At 38.0% G+C, this 15,999-nt stretch overlaps 1 protein-coding gene across 1 annotated transcript in view; it reads left to right on the top strand.

The window, feature by feature from the left end:
• The window catches only part of POLR3B (RNA polymerase III subunit B), a 103,187-nt gene that overhangs the window by 29,033 nt on the left and 58,155 nt on the right, over positions 1 to 15,999 (top strand). Inside the window, 3 exon segments of the mRNA XM_006092734.3 lie at positions 1,691 to 1,810; positions 2,887 to 3,021; positions 15,355 to 15,516. Coding sequence (XP_006092796.1) covers positions 1,691 to 1,810; positions 2,887 to 3,021; positions 15,355 to 15,516 — 417 coding nt within the window.

Raw genomic sequence — 15,999 nt, 5'->3', positions numbered from 1 at the left:
TTACTTTGTGAAGTGTCTGTCCAAATCTTTTGCTCATTTTCCTTACTGAGTTCTTTTATTATTGAATTTGAGTCCTTTGAAAAAATATCCTGGATATAAATCCTTGTCAGAATTATGTGTTGCAAATATTTTCTCCCAGTCCATTGTTTCCCTATTCATTATTTTAACTGTCTTTGGATGAGCAGTCTTTAATTTTGATAAAATCTAATTATCAAGAGGTTGTGTTTTTTTTTGTTCACTTGTATTTTATGGTTATTGATTTTTATGTCTTGTTTAAAGAAATGTTTGCTCACCCCCAGGGTATTTTTCTCTAGAAGCTTTGTATCTTTAGTTTTTATGTTTCTGTATAAAATTCATCTTAAACTAATTTTTTCTATTTGGTGTGAGGTAGGGGTCAGGTTAATTTTTTTACTTTAGGGAATTTAGTTTTTAATTGTTTCTTTTTTATTATTATTAAATTTATTGGGGTGACATTGGTTAATAGGATCATATAGGTTTTAGGTGTGGATTTCTATGTTACATGATCTGTGTGTCCACCACCCAAAGATATTTAGTTGTTTCAACATTATTTGTTGAAAAGACTGTCCCTTCTCCATTGGATTGCTTTGGCACTTTTATAAAATATGAATTCACCATAAAAGCATAGCTTTATTTCTGGACTTGTTATTCTCTGCCATTGACCTATTTGTCTATCCTTATCCTAGTATCACACTGGCTTTCATTATAACTCTATAGTTGAACTCAGGTAATGTAAATCCTCCAACTTTTCTTTTTCAAGATAGTTTCAGTTATTCCAGGTTTTCTGCATTTTCATGTAAATTTTAGAATCAATTAGTTTTGGTTTTTACAAAGCCTGCCAGGAATATAATTAGCAATTATGATGCATCTCTTGGTCATTTCGGAGAGAATTTTAACAGTAAGCCATCTTAACAGTATTAAATGTCCCAGTCTATGAAAATGGCATAACCATCAATTTACTTAGGTTTTGTTTTCTCTCAGCAATGTTTTGTAGCTTTCAGGTTAGAGGTTTTCCGTGGTGTGATTGCTTTCTGAGGGGAAAAAAGCACTATCTCAAAATATTACCTGTAAACATGTTTTCTCTAGGTTGAAGATTTATGGCTACTATATGTATACACACACACACACACACACACACACACACACACACACATTTACTCATCTGTATTTTCTAAATTTTCTACAATGATTATGTATCAGTTTTATAGTATGAAAAGAGATTATAAAATGAAAGGGAATCAATGTATTAGATACTGTATAATGCTGTTTTGCTGTAGATTTGTGACAACGGTTGATTTTTGACTAGGCCCAGCACAGCTTTTTCTTTTTTTTTTTTTTATTAAATATATTTTTATTGATTTCAGAGAGGAAGGGAGAGGGAGAGGGAGCTAGAAATATCAGTAATGAGAGAGAATCATTGATCGGCTGCCTCCTGCACACCCCCCACTGGGGATTGAGCTCGCAACCGAGAATGTGCTCTGACCGGGAATCGAACCATGACCTCCTGGTTCATAAGTCGATGCTCAACCACTGAGCCACGCCAGCTGGGCACTTTTTCTATAACCAGGACCCTTGTCTTTTTGCGTATAGCTTTACATATGGGTAGGTGCTTCGTAAATTGTCTTTGATGCTATCATTAAACATTATTATACTATATTCTGTCTTTTTATAGGCATTAAAATATATAGGGAACAAAGTAAGAAGGCAAAGGATGTGGGGAGGTGGACCAAAGAAAACCAAAATAGAAGAAGCAAGAGAGCTCCTCGCTTCTACCATCTTGACCCATGTACCAGTGAGTACCTTTGCATGTAGAAAAAAGATTTACCTAGTTTCCTAAGATTTTTGTCTTTCCAGACCAACCAGTACAATTACCCAGTGGTCGGCAAACTGTGGCTCGGCAAACCGCGGCTCCCAAGCCACATGCAGCCCCTTGAGTGTGGCTCTTCCACAAAATACCACGTGCGGGCGCCTGCATACAGTGCGATTGAAACTTCGTGGCCCATGCGTAGAAGTCGGTATTTTGTGGAAGAGCCACACTCAAGGGGCCAAAGAGCCGCATGTGGCTCGCGAGCCGCGGTTTGCCGACCACGGACTTAACCAGTTATGATTTAACTTACTGATTGAGCCAGATTTATTCATATGGATTTCAGGGTTTGTACTAGAGAAGATTGAATAGAACATTTGTGGTGGATTCATTAATCCAATAAATAATTGAGTGCCAGACGATGTTTTAGTACTATTCCTGTTATCTATTATTGCATAACAAACATTTCCTAAACTTAATGGCTCAACATAACTGTTTATTGCTATCTCTCATGGTGGTTTGACTGGGCTCAACAGTGGGAGAAGGGCTTTCTCATCATGGGTCTCATAAAGTTGCAGACAGATAGCAGCTGAGGCTGGAGTTATTTGAAAACAATTGGGCTGGACATCTAAAATGTCTTTACTCATATTTCTGTCTCCTCAGAGCTTTTCCAAGAAGTCCCCTTTTCCCCAGCAGTGTCCTGGACTTCTCATGTGGTACTTCAGGACTCTAAGAGGAAGTAGAAACTGCTAGTTTACAGGCCAACACACGGAGATGATGGATTCTACCTCTAATGAAGGAGTAACATGAAATATTATAGAAAGGGAAGGAGTTGATAGTGGTTATCTTTAAAGAAAAGCTACTATAGGTACTGAATACAAACATGAAAAGTCATCATCTCAGCTCTCAGGAAGGTTATAGACTAGTTGAATTTCTTTGAATAGCAAGAATCACAGCAATTCATTTTTTCTTATTTAAATATTATAGCATTGGTTCTTTTCTTGAGGCATCTTAAATTATAATATACATTGTCTCAAAATTTTTCTCTAATTTCTGAATTACAGGTTAAAGAATTCAATTTCCGAGCCAAATGTATCTATACTGCAGTGATGGTAAGAAGGGTAATTCTGGCCCAAGGAGATAATAAAGTTGATGACAGAGACTATTATGGTAACAAGCGATTGGAGTTGGCAGGACAGGTAATTTAATTATTTTATGTCAGAAATCTTATTTTCTTTAATAAAAATTAATTTGGTGTTAATTTTAAATAGGAAGAGATAGTTGAATGGAATATACGTTCATATATAAACATTTTACATATGACTTCCTATCTCTTAAGAATTTCTTTAACTTAATTCTTAATTCTTTAAATATGTTACCAGTATATTACTTATATCTTTTGAGATGTTTACCCTCATTCTATGTAATGTAGGAAGTGAAGTATGACTTTAAGTTATTTATTTATTTAAATCTTCACTTAAGGACCTGCTCACTGACTTTAGAGAGGGAAAGGGGAGCAGAGAGAGATAATCAATCACTTGCCCTCTGCACATGCTCCTACTGGGGATCGAACCTGTAGAGCCACACCGGCCAGAGCAGTAATATTTATTATTGATCAGCTGCCATATGCCAGGCATAGTCCTAGGAATTGGGAATACAGAAGGAATAAGACAAAGTTCCCTTTCCCTTAGTCCTTAGTTATTGAGAGAGGTGGACAATAAACAAGTAAACAATCCCCTAACTTTTGGTGGCATAATAGAAGTGGGTTAGTGAGAATGTCTCTAATCTCATTTTACGTCTTAGCTATCTTATTCTGAGAGCATGTACCCTTTTCAACTGGATAGTAAATATCTAAAAGTCTTCAAAACTTCATGTTTCAGCCTAGCTGGTCTGGCTCAGTGGTTGAGCATTGACCTATGAACCAGGAGGTCACGGTTGATTCCCAGGCAGGGCACATGCCTGGGTTTTGGGCTCTATCCCCGATAGTGTGTGCAGGGCACAGCTGATTGATGATTCTCTCTTATCATTGATGTTTTATTTCTCTCTACCTCTCTGAAATCAATAAAAACATATTAAATAAACAAACAAACAAACAAACAAATAAAAACACCTTCATGTTTCAGCACTTAAATCAGAAATTGCCTTTAAATCAAAGAGCTAGAATATGCCAGAATATAGACTTGGCTGCTTTTGATATTTTCTATTTATCTTTGGTTTTAAAGAATTACCTTCATGTGGATGTACTGGGTTCGTTAAGTTCTTAAATCTGTAAATTTATGTCTTTCAGCAAATTTGAGAAATTTTTAGGGTTCATTTCTTTAGCTATCTTTTTTGTACTAGTTTCTCTTCTTCTGATTCAAATTATATTGTTAGACACTTGGATATTGAGGCTCTGTTAATTTTCAATTTTGTTCTTCAGATTGGATAATTTCTATTGATCTACTTTCAGGTTTACTTATTTCTTATGTCATCTCTAATATCCTCTTAGATAATTGTCCAGTTTAGATAATTATTTTTCACTTCTAAAATTTTCATTTGGGTATTTTTATAGCTTCTGTTTTTCTACTGAGACCCCTTTGCTCATTCATTGCAATCATATTTTCATTTATACCCTTGAATTTTATAGCTACTTCAGAATCCTGGTCTGATAATTCCAACATCTCTGTCATCTTATGATCAGTCTCTTAGTTTTTTCTCTTGAGTATGGGTCATATTTTTCTGTTTCTTCATATGTCTAATAGTCTTGGATTGTATCCTAATGAACATTATGGATGATGAGTTGTAGTCTCTAGATTCTGTCCTATTCCTCTGAAGAGTGTTCTGCTTATTGTTTGTTTTAAGGCAGTTAACTTGGCTATAAACCTCTGAGTTCTGTCTCCTTGCATCAAACAGCTGAAACATTCCATTTAGTTTTTTAATCGCAGTTGGGATATAAGATGCTCTTTTTGCTATTCTCATGGTTATTTGTCTTACCAATTCAAACAAGTATTTTTAATTTTTAAATAAACAATGTTATGATTAAAAAAAATAAAACAGTAAATTAAGCAGTAACAAATAGCAGATATTAAAATAAAAATCACAACATACAGTAAAAATGCTTTTAAAAATAACATATTAGCATTAAACGGGTTGCAGACAATTATAAGAAAGTTTACAGTAAAAATGAATCTCCCAATTCTGACCTCCCTTCCCACCTGACCCATGACCCAGTTTCCTAGTTCCTCTCTCCAGTGAAAGTCCCTTTTCCATTTCTTTACTCTATCCTTTCAAAGGTATCTTATGTATATACAAATATCTTTATCATTTTAAAGTTGTACTATTAGAAACTTGGCTTGCAGACATTCAGGCCTATGTGTGAATTTATGTTAACCTTTATGGGCCTCATTTTTGAGTCCTTTGTCAGAGGCAAGTTTGGAGGTCAGGCTTTGCAATTTTAGAAGAAATCATATGCTAAAACAATTTGTCCTCATTAATTGGAAACAGATATTCAAAGCAGTATGTCTGTGAATGTTGCTTGGCCATTACTTCCAATCCTTCTTACTTAAGGAGGGATTTAATCAATGAAATGCATGTGTTTCTACAGAAATTGACATATGCCTGCTTTTGTGTATGTACTTTTTAGTTATGAAAAATTTCATGCATACAAGATTATATATAACAAGAGGCCTGGTGCACGACATTTGTGCACTGGGTGGGGAGAGGGGGTGTCCCTTAGCCCAGGCTGCGCCCTCTTGAAGTTTGGGACCCCTCAGGGGATGCCCACCTGCCGGCTTAGGACTGCAGGCAGACATCCCCCAAGGAGTCCTTAGCCCTGCTGCGGAGGCGGAAGAGGCTCCTGCCACCGCCAATGCACTCGCCAACTGTCAGCCTGGCTTCTGGCTGAGCGGCACTCCCCCTGTGGGAGCGCACTGACCACCAGAGGGCAGCTCCTGCATTGAGTGTCTGCTCCCTGGTGGTCAGTGCATGTCATAGCAACCGGTCGTTCCACTGTTCAGTCAATTTGCATATTAGGGTTTTATTATATAGGATGTGTATGTGTGTTTGTGTATTAAGACCCATAAAACAAGTATTCACATGTCCCAGCTCATCTTAAGAGTTAATATAGAACTAGTACATTTGACTTCTCTGTGTACCTTCTCTGATTCTTAGCTGTTCCTTCTATCTGTTTGTCCCGGAGGCTCTGTCCAGGTGCCTGCCTATTCACCTAGCGGAAAGAAAGCAACCCTCACACATTCCTGAGCATTTATTTGAGATTAGTTGAAGCACGGGTCCTTTTCCCAGGAGCATCCCTCAGCTTCAGTTTCAGATGTGGATTTCAAGGTTTTTAAAGCATGAACTCTTAGAATCCCAACATTAAAATAAATAAAAGTTGAGCTTCTCTGGTTGAAGTGGGATGTAAGAGCTTGTTTCTCTGCCTATTCGCCCTTTCCCTGAAAACCCTGTGTGGAATTAATAAACTTTGTTCTGTCTGCTCTGTAGAACAAAATTTAGACTCTAGCAGGGCTAATGGGGTCCTTGATGATCTTGCCTCTATACACCTTTTTATAGCCTGATCTTGTGCCAAAGTGAGCACTTGCATCGCCTTAAACACACGATGATGCTCTTTGATCTTAAGTGCCTTTGAGTTATGCCTTCTGCCCTAATCTCCCCTCCCTTATCTCCCTTTCCCTCTCCCCCTAATGAGGAGCTCCTACCCATTCATCATTTAAAAAAATTTTTTTAATCTTTATTGTTCAGATTATTACAGATGTTCCTCTTTTTTCCCCCCGTAGCTCCCCTCCACCCAGTTCACACCCCACCCCAATGCTTCACACCCCCCTGACTGACCTTGTCCATAGATGTAAGATTTTTGTACAATCTCTTCCCGCACCCTCACACCCTCTTCCCCCCGAGAATTGTCAGTCTGCTCCCTTTCCATGCCTCTGATTCTATTCACCAGTTTATTCTGTTCATCAGATTTTTTATTCATTTGATTTTTAGATTCACTTGTTGATAGATATGTATTTGTTGTTTATAATTTTTTATCTTTACATTTTTCTTCTTCCTCTTCTTAAAGAATACCCTTCTGCATTTCATATAATATTGGTTTGGTGGTGATGAACTCCTTTAGCTTTTTCTTATCTGTGAAGCTCTTTATCTGACCTTCAATTCTGAATGATAGCTTTGCTGGATAAAGTAGTCTTGGTTGTAGGTTCTTGGCATTCATCACTTTGAATATTTCTTGCCACTCCTTTCTGGCCTGCATCGTTTCTGTTGAGAAATCAGCTGACAGTCATATGGGTACTTCCTTGTAGCTAACTAACTGTTTTTCTCTTGCTGCTTTTAATATTCTCTCTTTGTCTTTTGCCCTTGGCATTTTAATTATGATGTATCTTGGTGTGGTCTTCTTTGGATTCCTCTTGTTTGGGGGTTCTCTCTGCTTCCTGGACTTGTAAGTCTATTTCTTTCACCAGGTAGGGGAAGTTTTCTATCATTATTTCTTCAAATAGCTTTTCAATATCTTGTTCTCTCTCTTCTTCTGGCACCCCTATAATTCGGATGTTGGGACGCTTGAAGTTGTCCCAGAGGCTCCTTACACTATCTTGATATTTTTGGATTCTTTTTTCTTTCCGATTGGGTGTTTTTTGCTTCCTCATATTTCAAATCTTTGATTTGATTCTTGGGATCCTCTAGTCTACTGTTGAATCTCTGTATATTATTCTTTATTTCAGTCAGTATATGCTTAATTTCTGACTGGTCCTTTTCCATTTCTTTGGCATTCTCACTAAGATCCTTGAAGATCTCACTAAGTTCTTCGGAGGTTTTTAGAAGATTCTTGAATAACCTTATAACTGTAGTTTTGAACTCTATATCCAGTAGTTTGCTTTCCTCCATTTCTTTCATTCATGACATGTTTCTTTGTCTCTGCATTTTGGCTGCTTCCCTGTGTTGAAAGAGTGGCCTTGTGTGGTAGGTGTCCTATAGGGCCCAGTGGCTCAGCCTCCCCAATCACCTGAGGTGGACACTCTTGGTGCACCCCTTTGTGGGCTGTGTGCACAGTCTTGTTGTAGTTAAGCCTTGATTGCTGTTGGTATCACTGGGAGGAATTGACCTTCAGGCCAGTTGGCTGTGAGGACCAGCTATGTCTACAATGGAAGGACTGCTGTGCAGGAGACACCCTTATGTGGCAGGACTTGCTTCAGTGGGGCTTTGGTGATCACTGAGTCTGCCCCTTGAGTGTGTCGCTTATGGATGTGAAGAGTTGTAATCTGGTATGGTCTCACACAGACCACTGGGCACACTGGCTCTTGGATCTCCAAAGAGTTGCAAAGTCAGCCACTGCCTGAGACCACCCAGCAGGGGCTACAGAGAGATCCACAGATTCCTCCTCTTTGTATGGGGTTTGGAAGTGCCCAGACGAGGCCCAGCTGTGAAGTAAGGCAGGATGCTGCTGGGCCTTGAGCCTACTTTTGGAAGCTTTGGGTCTCTCTGACCCAGCTGCAGTTTGACAGGTTTTAGGCAAAGAAAGGACCGGCCATTCATATGCAAAAGCCGCTGTGCACAGCTTGGGTGGGGTTGTAAATTGGGTGGGGCGGGGTCTCAGGGAATCACCAGGGTGGAGCAAGCAGAGCAAACAGCAATGGCTGCCTGTCAGCCCTGCACCGGAGAGGTCCCCATGTCTTCGTGTCTGGTGCCCCTGCGCAGGAACAATGATTGCTGTGAGCACCTCTGAGAGAAAGCCGCCCTCGCGTTCCGGTCCGATGCCAGACAGTCCAGTTTCTCTCCGTATGAGTCTGGGTCCCCAGAGTCTTGATCGGAACTGGAGTTCAGAGCAAACGGGAGCTTGTATCTCCCTCCAAATAGAAAAAAACAACAACAGCACACCCAGTTGCCAGCCCGTTCAGTGCGCGCCTCCGCACCTCCGCACCTCCTACCAGTCTCAGTGCGCTTTTTTCTTTCCTTATAGTTGTAGAACTTTCACTCAGCCAGCTTTCCTGCAGTTCTGGGTGATAGTTGTTTTGTCTTTTAGTTGTAGTTTTGATGTGGTTGTGAGAGGCAGCAACTACAGGTGTTTACCTATGCCGCCATCTTGGTTCTCCCCCCATTCATCATTCTTTGAGTCATCCTTTCTGAAATCATCTGTGAACCCCAGGAATAAGTTAATTGCTCTGTTTTCCAAATGCCCTCAGCACTTTGTTCAGGTCTTTATTTGCATGCTGAATTACTATATAATTCTTTACCTGCACACTCTTTCCATCTATAGACTGTACGTTTATTGAGGGCAGGAACCATTTATATTCATCTCTCTATCTCCAGATAAAGTACTCTACACTGAGATACATTGGTGACTGAGATTTTATGAGTCACCTGCTCTCAAGAGTATGCATTTTGATAAAAGAGACAATGAACAAGTAAACTGTAAATAATGTGGTAATTTTAGATAGTTATAAGTATTTAAAGAAGACTAAAAACTGCTAATGCTAGAGAGGGGTAGGTGTTGCTGGGGGAAAGGGTGTTAGTCAGGATGGTCAAGAAAGATCTCTGAAAAAGTTATATGTTTAAGCTGAACCCTCAGCTATGCCAGCTAAGACTTGAATGAGGTGAAGCCATTCTCTCACAACCCTGGGAACTGCATTCCAGAAAGAGACCCAAGCAGGGGTATCCATCCCCAGGTAGTTTCTGGTGCTGGAGAAAGTGGAAGAGGGTCACTGTGGCTGAAGTGCATGGGGTGTGGAGGTGGTGAGAGATGACATTGGAGAACTAGCTTGTAGGTCATGGAAGGGGGGTGGATTTAGTTTTACATGCAGTGGGAAACCATTGGAGAGTTTTAATCAGGGAAATGATGCAACCTAATTTGCAGTTTAGAGCAGTGATGGCGAACCTTTTGAGTTCGGCGTGTCAGCATTTTGAAAAACCCTAACTTAACTCTGGTGCTGTGTCACATATAGAAATTTTTTGATCTTTGCAACCATAGTAAAACAAAGATTTATATTTTTGATATTTTATATATTTAAATGCCATTTAACAAAGAAAAATCAACCAAAAAAATAAGTTCGCGTGTCACTTCTGACACGCGTGTCATAGGTTTGCCATCACTGGTTTAGAGAGATCTGATTCGGAGATGAACAGGCCAGGAGTGGAGTGGTTTGGAGGCTATGGCAGTATTCTGCATGGCTGATGGTGATAATTGGGATGGTAACCAGCAGATACTACCACAACTAAAACTAAAAATTTATAGCAATTTTAGGTTTGGGGGGAAAGTTAATATCTAAATACTTGGGAGGTTCTATTTGGTTAATGGCTGATGCTAGCAGGTGGGTTTTGGCAGGTGACCACTGTTCAGGGGATTATTGGTATCCCACCACCATCAGTCCCAATTTTTACAGTTTTTTAATTAGAAGAAAATCATGTAGTTAAATGAGTTCATTAAAAAAAAAAAGAGTCGGTTGTTTAGAGGAATAAGGAATGGAGTCAGGAGAGGGTAGAGGAGAAACTGTCCTGTTGCTTAAAAAATTAAAATTAAAATGAGGGTTCCCATGTGCAAGAAAACATCACTTTCTAAACAATGTAAAGACATAAAAGGCATTGTGTTGGCTAAAATGTGTAAAAACAATAGCTGCTAATTTCCCACCCCCTGGGATGAGGGGGGATAAATGTGCTTTAGCTTTAGACAACAGAGCTGTATCCCCCGGCCAAACGGGTCCACAGAGCTTTCCTTCATTCTTGCTGCCACCTGAGGACTGGCAGGCCAGCTGCCGGAGAGGTGTTAGCAAAACCTACCCAGTTCAGGCTTAACCTTTTCACCTACCTTTTCTTTTCCCGTAATGTGTTCATTATTTGCTGAGCATTACTCTATTCTTTGTCTGCAATTTTTTTGTTTCTAATGCAGCTTGCTTTGTATGGGTGAGATATGGAACGGCACCAAAATCCGGCACCCTGGAAAGCCAGGGATTTCCACCCTGTGACAAAAGAATGCCGTCCTGACTTCAGAGATTGCCTAATCCCAGCTGTTCTGATAATGTAATTAAGGCTGCCTAATGTCTTTAATTTTGCAACCAGTTTGTGTGAAAAGGAGAATTTGGCACTCTGAAAGCTTAAACACTAAATGGCATTCTCAAGACGCCTAATTAGAATTCTCTGACATTAAGCTAATTGGTGAAACTGTGTTTCAGCAGCTTAACTTCTTTATTAATTTTTTTAGGATTTTCATTGAAAATCAATTGATGAGCTGTCAGCATTTTTTCCTTAAATATAATGTGCTCTTTAGTACTCCTGTCTTAAGCAAACTGAAAGGGCTCATACTAGCAACGAAAGGTATTGAATATTATCACCAGCATTCCATCCCTTTTAATCATTTCACTCTTGACCTAAATAATGTGGCTTATTGTGTGATTTGGCCTTGTAGTGTCTCACTACACTGTGAACTGGAGAACATTTCTCTTAAATTGAAAATTCAGGGGTGGAGACATTTATTAATTAGGCAGTAGTTCTGATGAGTGTGCTCTTACTTTTTACCTGTTTAGTACCAGGAGCATTTCCTTGTGTTTGAATCAGGGGGCTACAACACATTCAGCTGGGATTTAAAAAATCCTTGTCATAATTTGAGACACAAAAGTCTAAGTGTAAGAGACTAATTAAAATAGAGCTGAGCTGTTGTGGTGTGAGTTAAGGCCATTTGCTTCTGTTGAGAATGCTTATTCAAGTTCCTTTTGCCAGTTTCCACAGGAAGTTGCTGAAATGGGTTTCTTCCTCCCTTCACCCCTCTGCACCTGCTTCCATTCTCATAGTCTTTCTTTCCAGGAGTGAAACTGCTGGATCTGAGTGGAAGAAAGGATTAAGCTCTTTAGAGGAGGAAATTTTCTTTTTAGAACTGTTCTGACAGGGTAAATTCAAGTCCAAAATCTTGGCTTTCCTATCTGCAAAGTCAGTTCTAATAGAAAAGTGGAAGCTGTGTTTAACTTAAGGGGGGGAAGCATAATATCACATTCTACTTAGGAAATTCTTTCTTCAGTAATGGCTAAAGAAGATTCATTGGCTTTGAATTTTTCATTATGAGTCAAAAAAAAACTGCCAATGGGTAGTAAACATTCAAGAACATAGTATAGAATTTAGAAAATCTTTAGCTTACAAGATTTCACTGAATTTTAGAATCCCTCTTTATGTAAACAATAAGTGTATATTTTCCTTTTTAAAAATATTAACATTCTTATTAATATCTTCTGGCACCAATATGCAAGAAATTACAAAAATAAGATTGCCTAGTCATTGGAGTCAAGTTAAATCTTGAACATAAGTGGAGAATGTCAAACTAGTTTTCCAAATATTTGTTCATTGCATTGTACGTGAGTTGCTGATAATCTTCATCCTATGACTTAGTATCAAACTTTTAAATTTTTGTCTAGATTATCTAATGGGTGTAAAGTGGCATCTCCTTGTGATCTTAATTTGCATTTTCTTCATTACTAATGAGGTTGAGCCTCTTTTACATATGGTTATTGAGGATTCTTGCTTTTCTTCTTTGAAATACCATTTGAGTTGTTGCATTTTCCTTATTGATTTCAAGATTTTTTATATACTTGGGTTTCTACTTTGGGTTATATGTGTTGCTAATTCTTTTTCTCAGTCTGGATTCTTTTCCTTTAAAACAACAAAACTTTGTGGGATCTTTGATGTCTAAAAGTTTATAATTTTAATTGTGGTCAGTTTTGTCAAGCCTATATATTTTTAAATACTGTTTTTTTATTTTTAAACCTGTGCCTTTGGTATTTGTTCTTTCGTAATCTAGAATGGATTTTTGTGTATGGAATGAAGTAAGCCATCCAATTTCATTTGTTTTTCAAATGAATAGCAAGTTCAAGTACCATTTATCATATAGTCTTTATTTCCTCAATGATCTGAAGTGCCACCTCTATCATATAACAAGTTTTAAAATATGTGTGGGTTTCTTTCTGGACTCTTGGTTGTACCCATTGGTCAATTTGTCTATGCAGTCATCAGACCCTTCACCTTTTTCAGGAGTGTCTTGACTATTTTAGGGTCTTGGCTTTCCGTATAAAGTTTAGAATTAGTTTTCATTAAAAATCTTTAAACATGTACAAAATTTAAAATATATGTAAAAATAGAATTAGCTATTAAAATAATATTAAATATTTGAAATTTAATATTAAATATTAATAATAGAATTAGCAAATACAATTTGCTCACATATATCCATCATGCAACTTCAGTTATCAATAGAAGTCAATCTTGTTTTATCTGTGTCCTCCTTAACTCTCTCCCACTCCCCCTATTCCACAAATTGGGTTGTTTAACAAATCTGATTATCAAATCAGTTCTTTTCTTTTTTTTTAATTTATCTAATTTTTTAAATTATAGTTTACTAGTAGCCGAAATTCGTGCACATTAAAAGGGAATTAATTGCCCTAACAGTTTTGGCTCAGTGGATAAGAGCATCGGCCTTTGGACTCAAGGGTCCCAGGTTCGATTTCGGTCAAGGACATGTACCTTGGTTGCGGGCACATCCCCAGTGGGGAGTGTGCAGGAGGCAGCTGATCGATGTTTGTCTCTCATCGATGTTTCTAACTCTCTATCCCTCTCCCTTCCTCTCTGTAAAAAATCAATAAAATATATTTTAAAAAATTGATTTCAGAGAGGAAAGGAGAGAGAGAGAGAAAGAGAGAGAGAGAGAGAAACATCAATGATGAAAGAGAATCATTGATCGGCTGCCTCCTCCATGCCTCCTACTGGGGATTGAGCCTGCAACCTGGACATGTGCCCTGAACTGGAATCGAACTGTGACCTCGCGGTTCATAGGTCAATACTCCGTCACTGAACCACTATGGCCAGGCTTTGTTAATTCATTGATGATAGCCATTCTGACAGGTGTGAGGTGATATCTCATTGTGGATTTAATTCTCATTTCTCTGATGATTAGTAATATTGAGCATCTGTTCATGTCTATTAGCCATCTTCTGTGTCCTCTTTGGAAAAGTGTCTATTCAGGTCCTCTGCCCTTTTTTCAATTTATTGTTTGGCTTTTTGGTGTTGAGTTGTATGAGTTCTTTAAATTTTAGATATCACATATATTAATGTTCTCCCAATCAGTTGGTTGTCTTTTCATTTTGTTGATGGCTTCCTTTGCTGTGTAAAAACTTTTTAGATTGATGTAGTCCCATTTGTTTATTTTTTCTTTTGTTTCCCTTGCTCAAGAAGATATTTCAGAAAAAATATTACTAAGAGAAATGTTTGAGATTTTATTGCCTATGTTTTCTTCTAAGATTTTTATGGTATTGAGTTTAACAATTAAGTCTTTAATCCATTTTGAGTTTATTCTTGTATATGGTATCAGAAGGTGGTCTAGTTTTATTTTTTTGTACATAATCTGTTAAATTTTCCCATCACCATTTATTGAATAGACTGTCTTTACTCTATTGTATGTCCTAGCCTCCTTTGTCAAATATTAATTGGCCATTTAAGCTTGGGTGTTTTTCTGGGCTCTCTACTCTGTTCCATTCATCTATATGTCTGTTTTTATGCCAGTACCATGCTTTTTTGATCACTGTGGTCTTGTAGTATAGTTTGATATCAGGTGGCATGATTCCTCCAACTTTATTCTTCTTTCTTCAAGATTGCTGTGGCTATTCAGGATCTTTGGTGGTTCTGTATAAATTCTTAGATTGTTTGTTCTAGTTCTGTGAAATACACCATTGGTATTTTGATAAGAATTGTGTTGAATCTATAGATTGTTTTGGGTAGTATGGACATTTTAACAATATTCTTTCTATCCATGGACATGGTAAGTACTTTCATTTATTTGTATCTTCTTCAATTTCTTTTTTCAGTGTCTTATAATTTTCTAAATATAGGTTTTTTTTACCTCGGTTAAATTTATTTCTAGGTGTGTTTTTATTTTTTTATGCAATTGTAAATGGGATTGTTTTCTTAGCTTCCCTTTCTGATAGTTCATTATTGTTGTATAAAAATGCAACCGATTTCTGGATATTTATCTTGTATCCTGCTACATTATTGAATTTACTTATCAGTTCCAGTAGTTTTTTGGTGGAATCTTTAGGGTATCAAATCATTTCAATATCTCAGATATCAATCACATTCTGTAAATACTTAAAAATGTGTCTCTGTATGATACAACTTTAAAAAATTATACCACCACCCAGCTGGCGTGGCTCCGTGGTTGAGTGTCTTGACCTATGAACCAGAAGCTCATGGTTCCCATTCTCAGTCAGGGCACATGCCCGGGTTGTGGGCTTGATCCCAATGTGGGGCATGCAGGAAGCAGTCGATCAATGATTCTCTCTCATCATTGATGTTTCTATCTCTCTCTCTCTCCCTCTCCCTTCCTCTGTGAAATCAATAAAAATAAATATTTTTTAAAAAGGTTCATCTATGTCAAGTTGAACTTTAAAATATATTTTTTCAGTTTGAAGCAGTTTCTTCATTTTGTGTTTTTAACAGTTTAATAAGAACCTAAAGTGTATTAAACAAGCTAGTAATGCATTTTGAAAGTTCACCATATACTTTTTTTTTTTTTTTAGCTTTTATCTCTTCTTTTTGAAGATTTGTTCAAAAAATTTAATTCTGAAATGAAGAAGATTGCAGACCAGGTGATTCCTAAGCAAAGAGCAGCCCAGTTTGATGTAGTCAAACACATGCGTCAAGACCAGATTACCAATGGCATGGTGAATGCCATTTCTACTGTAAGTCTTCAGTCATTCATTGCAGGGGTGGGGAGCCTTTTTTCTGCCAAAAGCCATTGGGATATTTATAACATCATTCACAGACCACACAAAATTACCAACTTAAAAATGAGCCTGCTATAAGTATTTGGTCAGACATTTAATTAACTCACCCCTAATGCCTTGGCAGGGCCAGACCAAATGATTTCTCGAGCTTTATATAGCCTGCAGGCTAGACAGTCCCTAGAGTTTTTTTTTTAAATCTATTCAGTAGAATGAAAATTTAAAGTACTTTAAGAATCTACGTGGAAAAAATATATGTATATATGCCTAACTGACCAACCGTCCGACTGGTAGCTATGATGCGCAATGACCACCAGGGGACAGATGATCGATGCAGGAGCTGCCGAACTGCAGTGACTTGGCAGCTGTGGTTCTCGGGTGACGCACCTGGAACCAGAGAGGAGGGAGCCCGATTCCGGGGTGCATCACCTGAGAACCACC

This window comes from Myotis lucifugus, unplaced genomic scaffold (genome assembly GCF_000147115.1).
Source record: "Myotis lucifugus unplaced genomic scaffold, Myoluc2.0 scaffold_103, whole genome shotgun sequence".
NCBI lineage: Eukaryota > Metazoa > Chordata > Mammalia > Chiroptera > Vespertilionidae > Myotis > Myotis lucifugus.
Note: the sequence above shows the minus strand (reverse complement) of the source record. Positions and strands in the feature narration are given on the sequence as shown.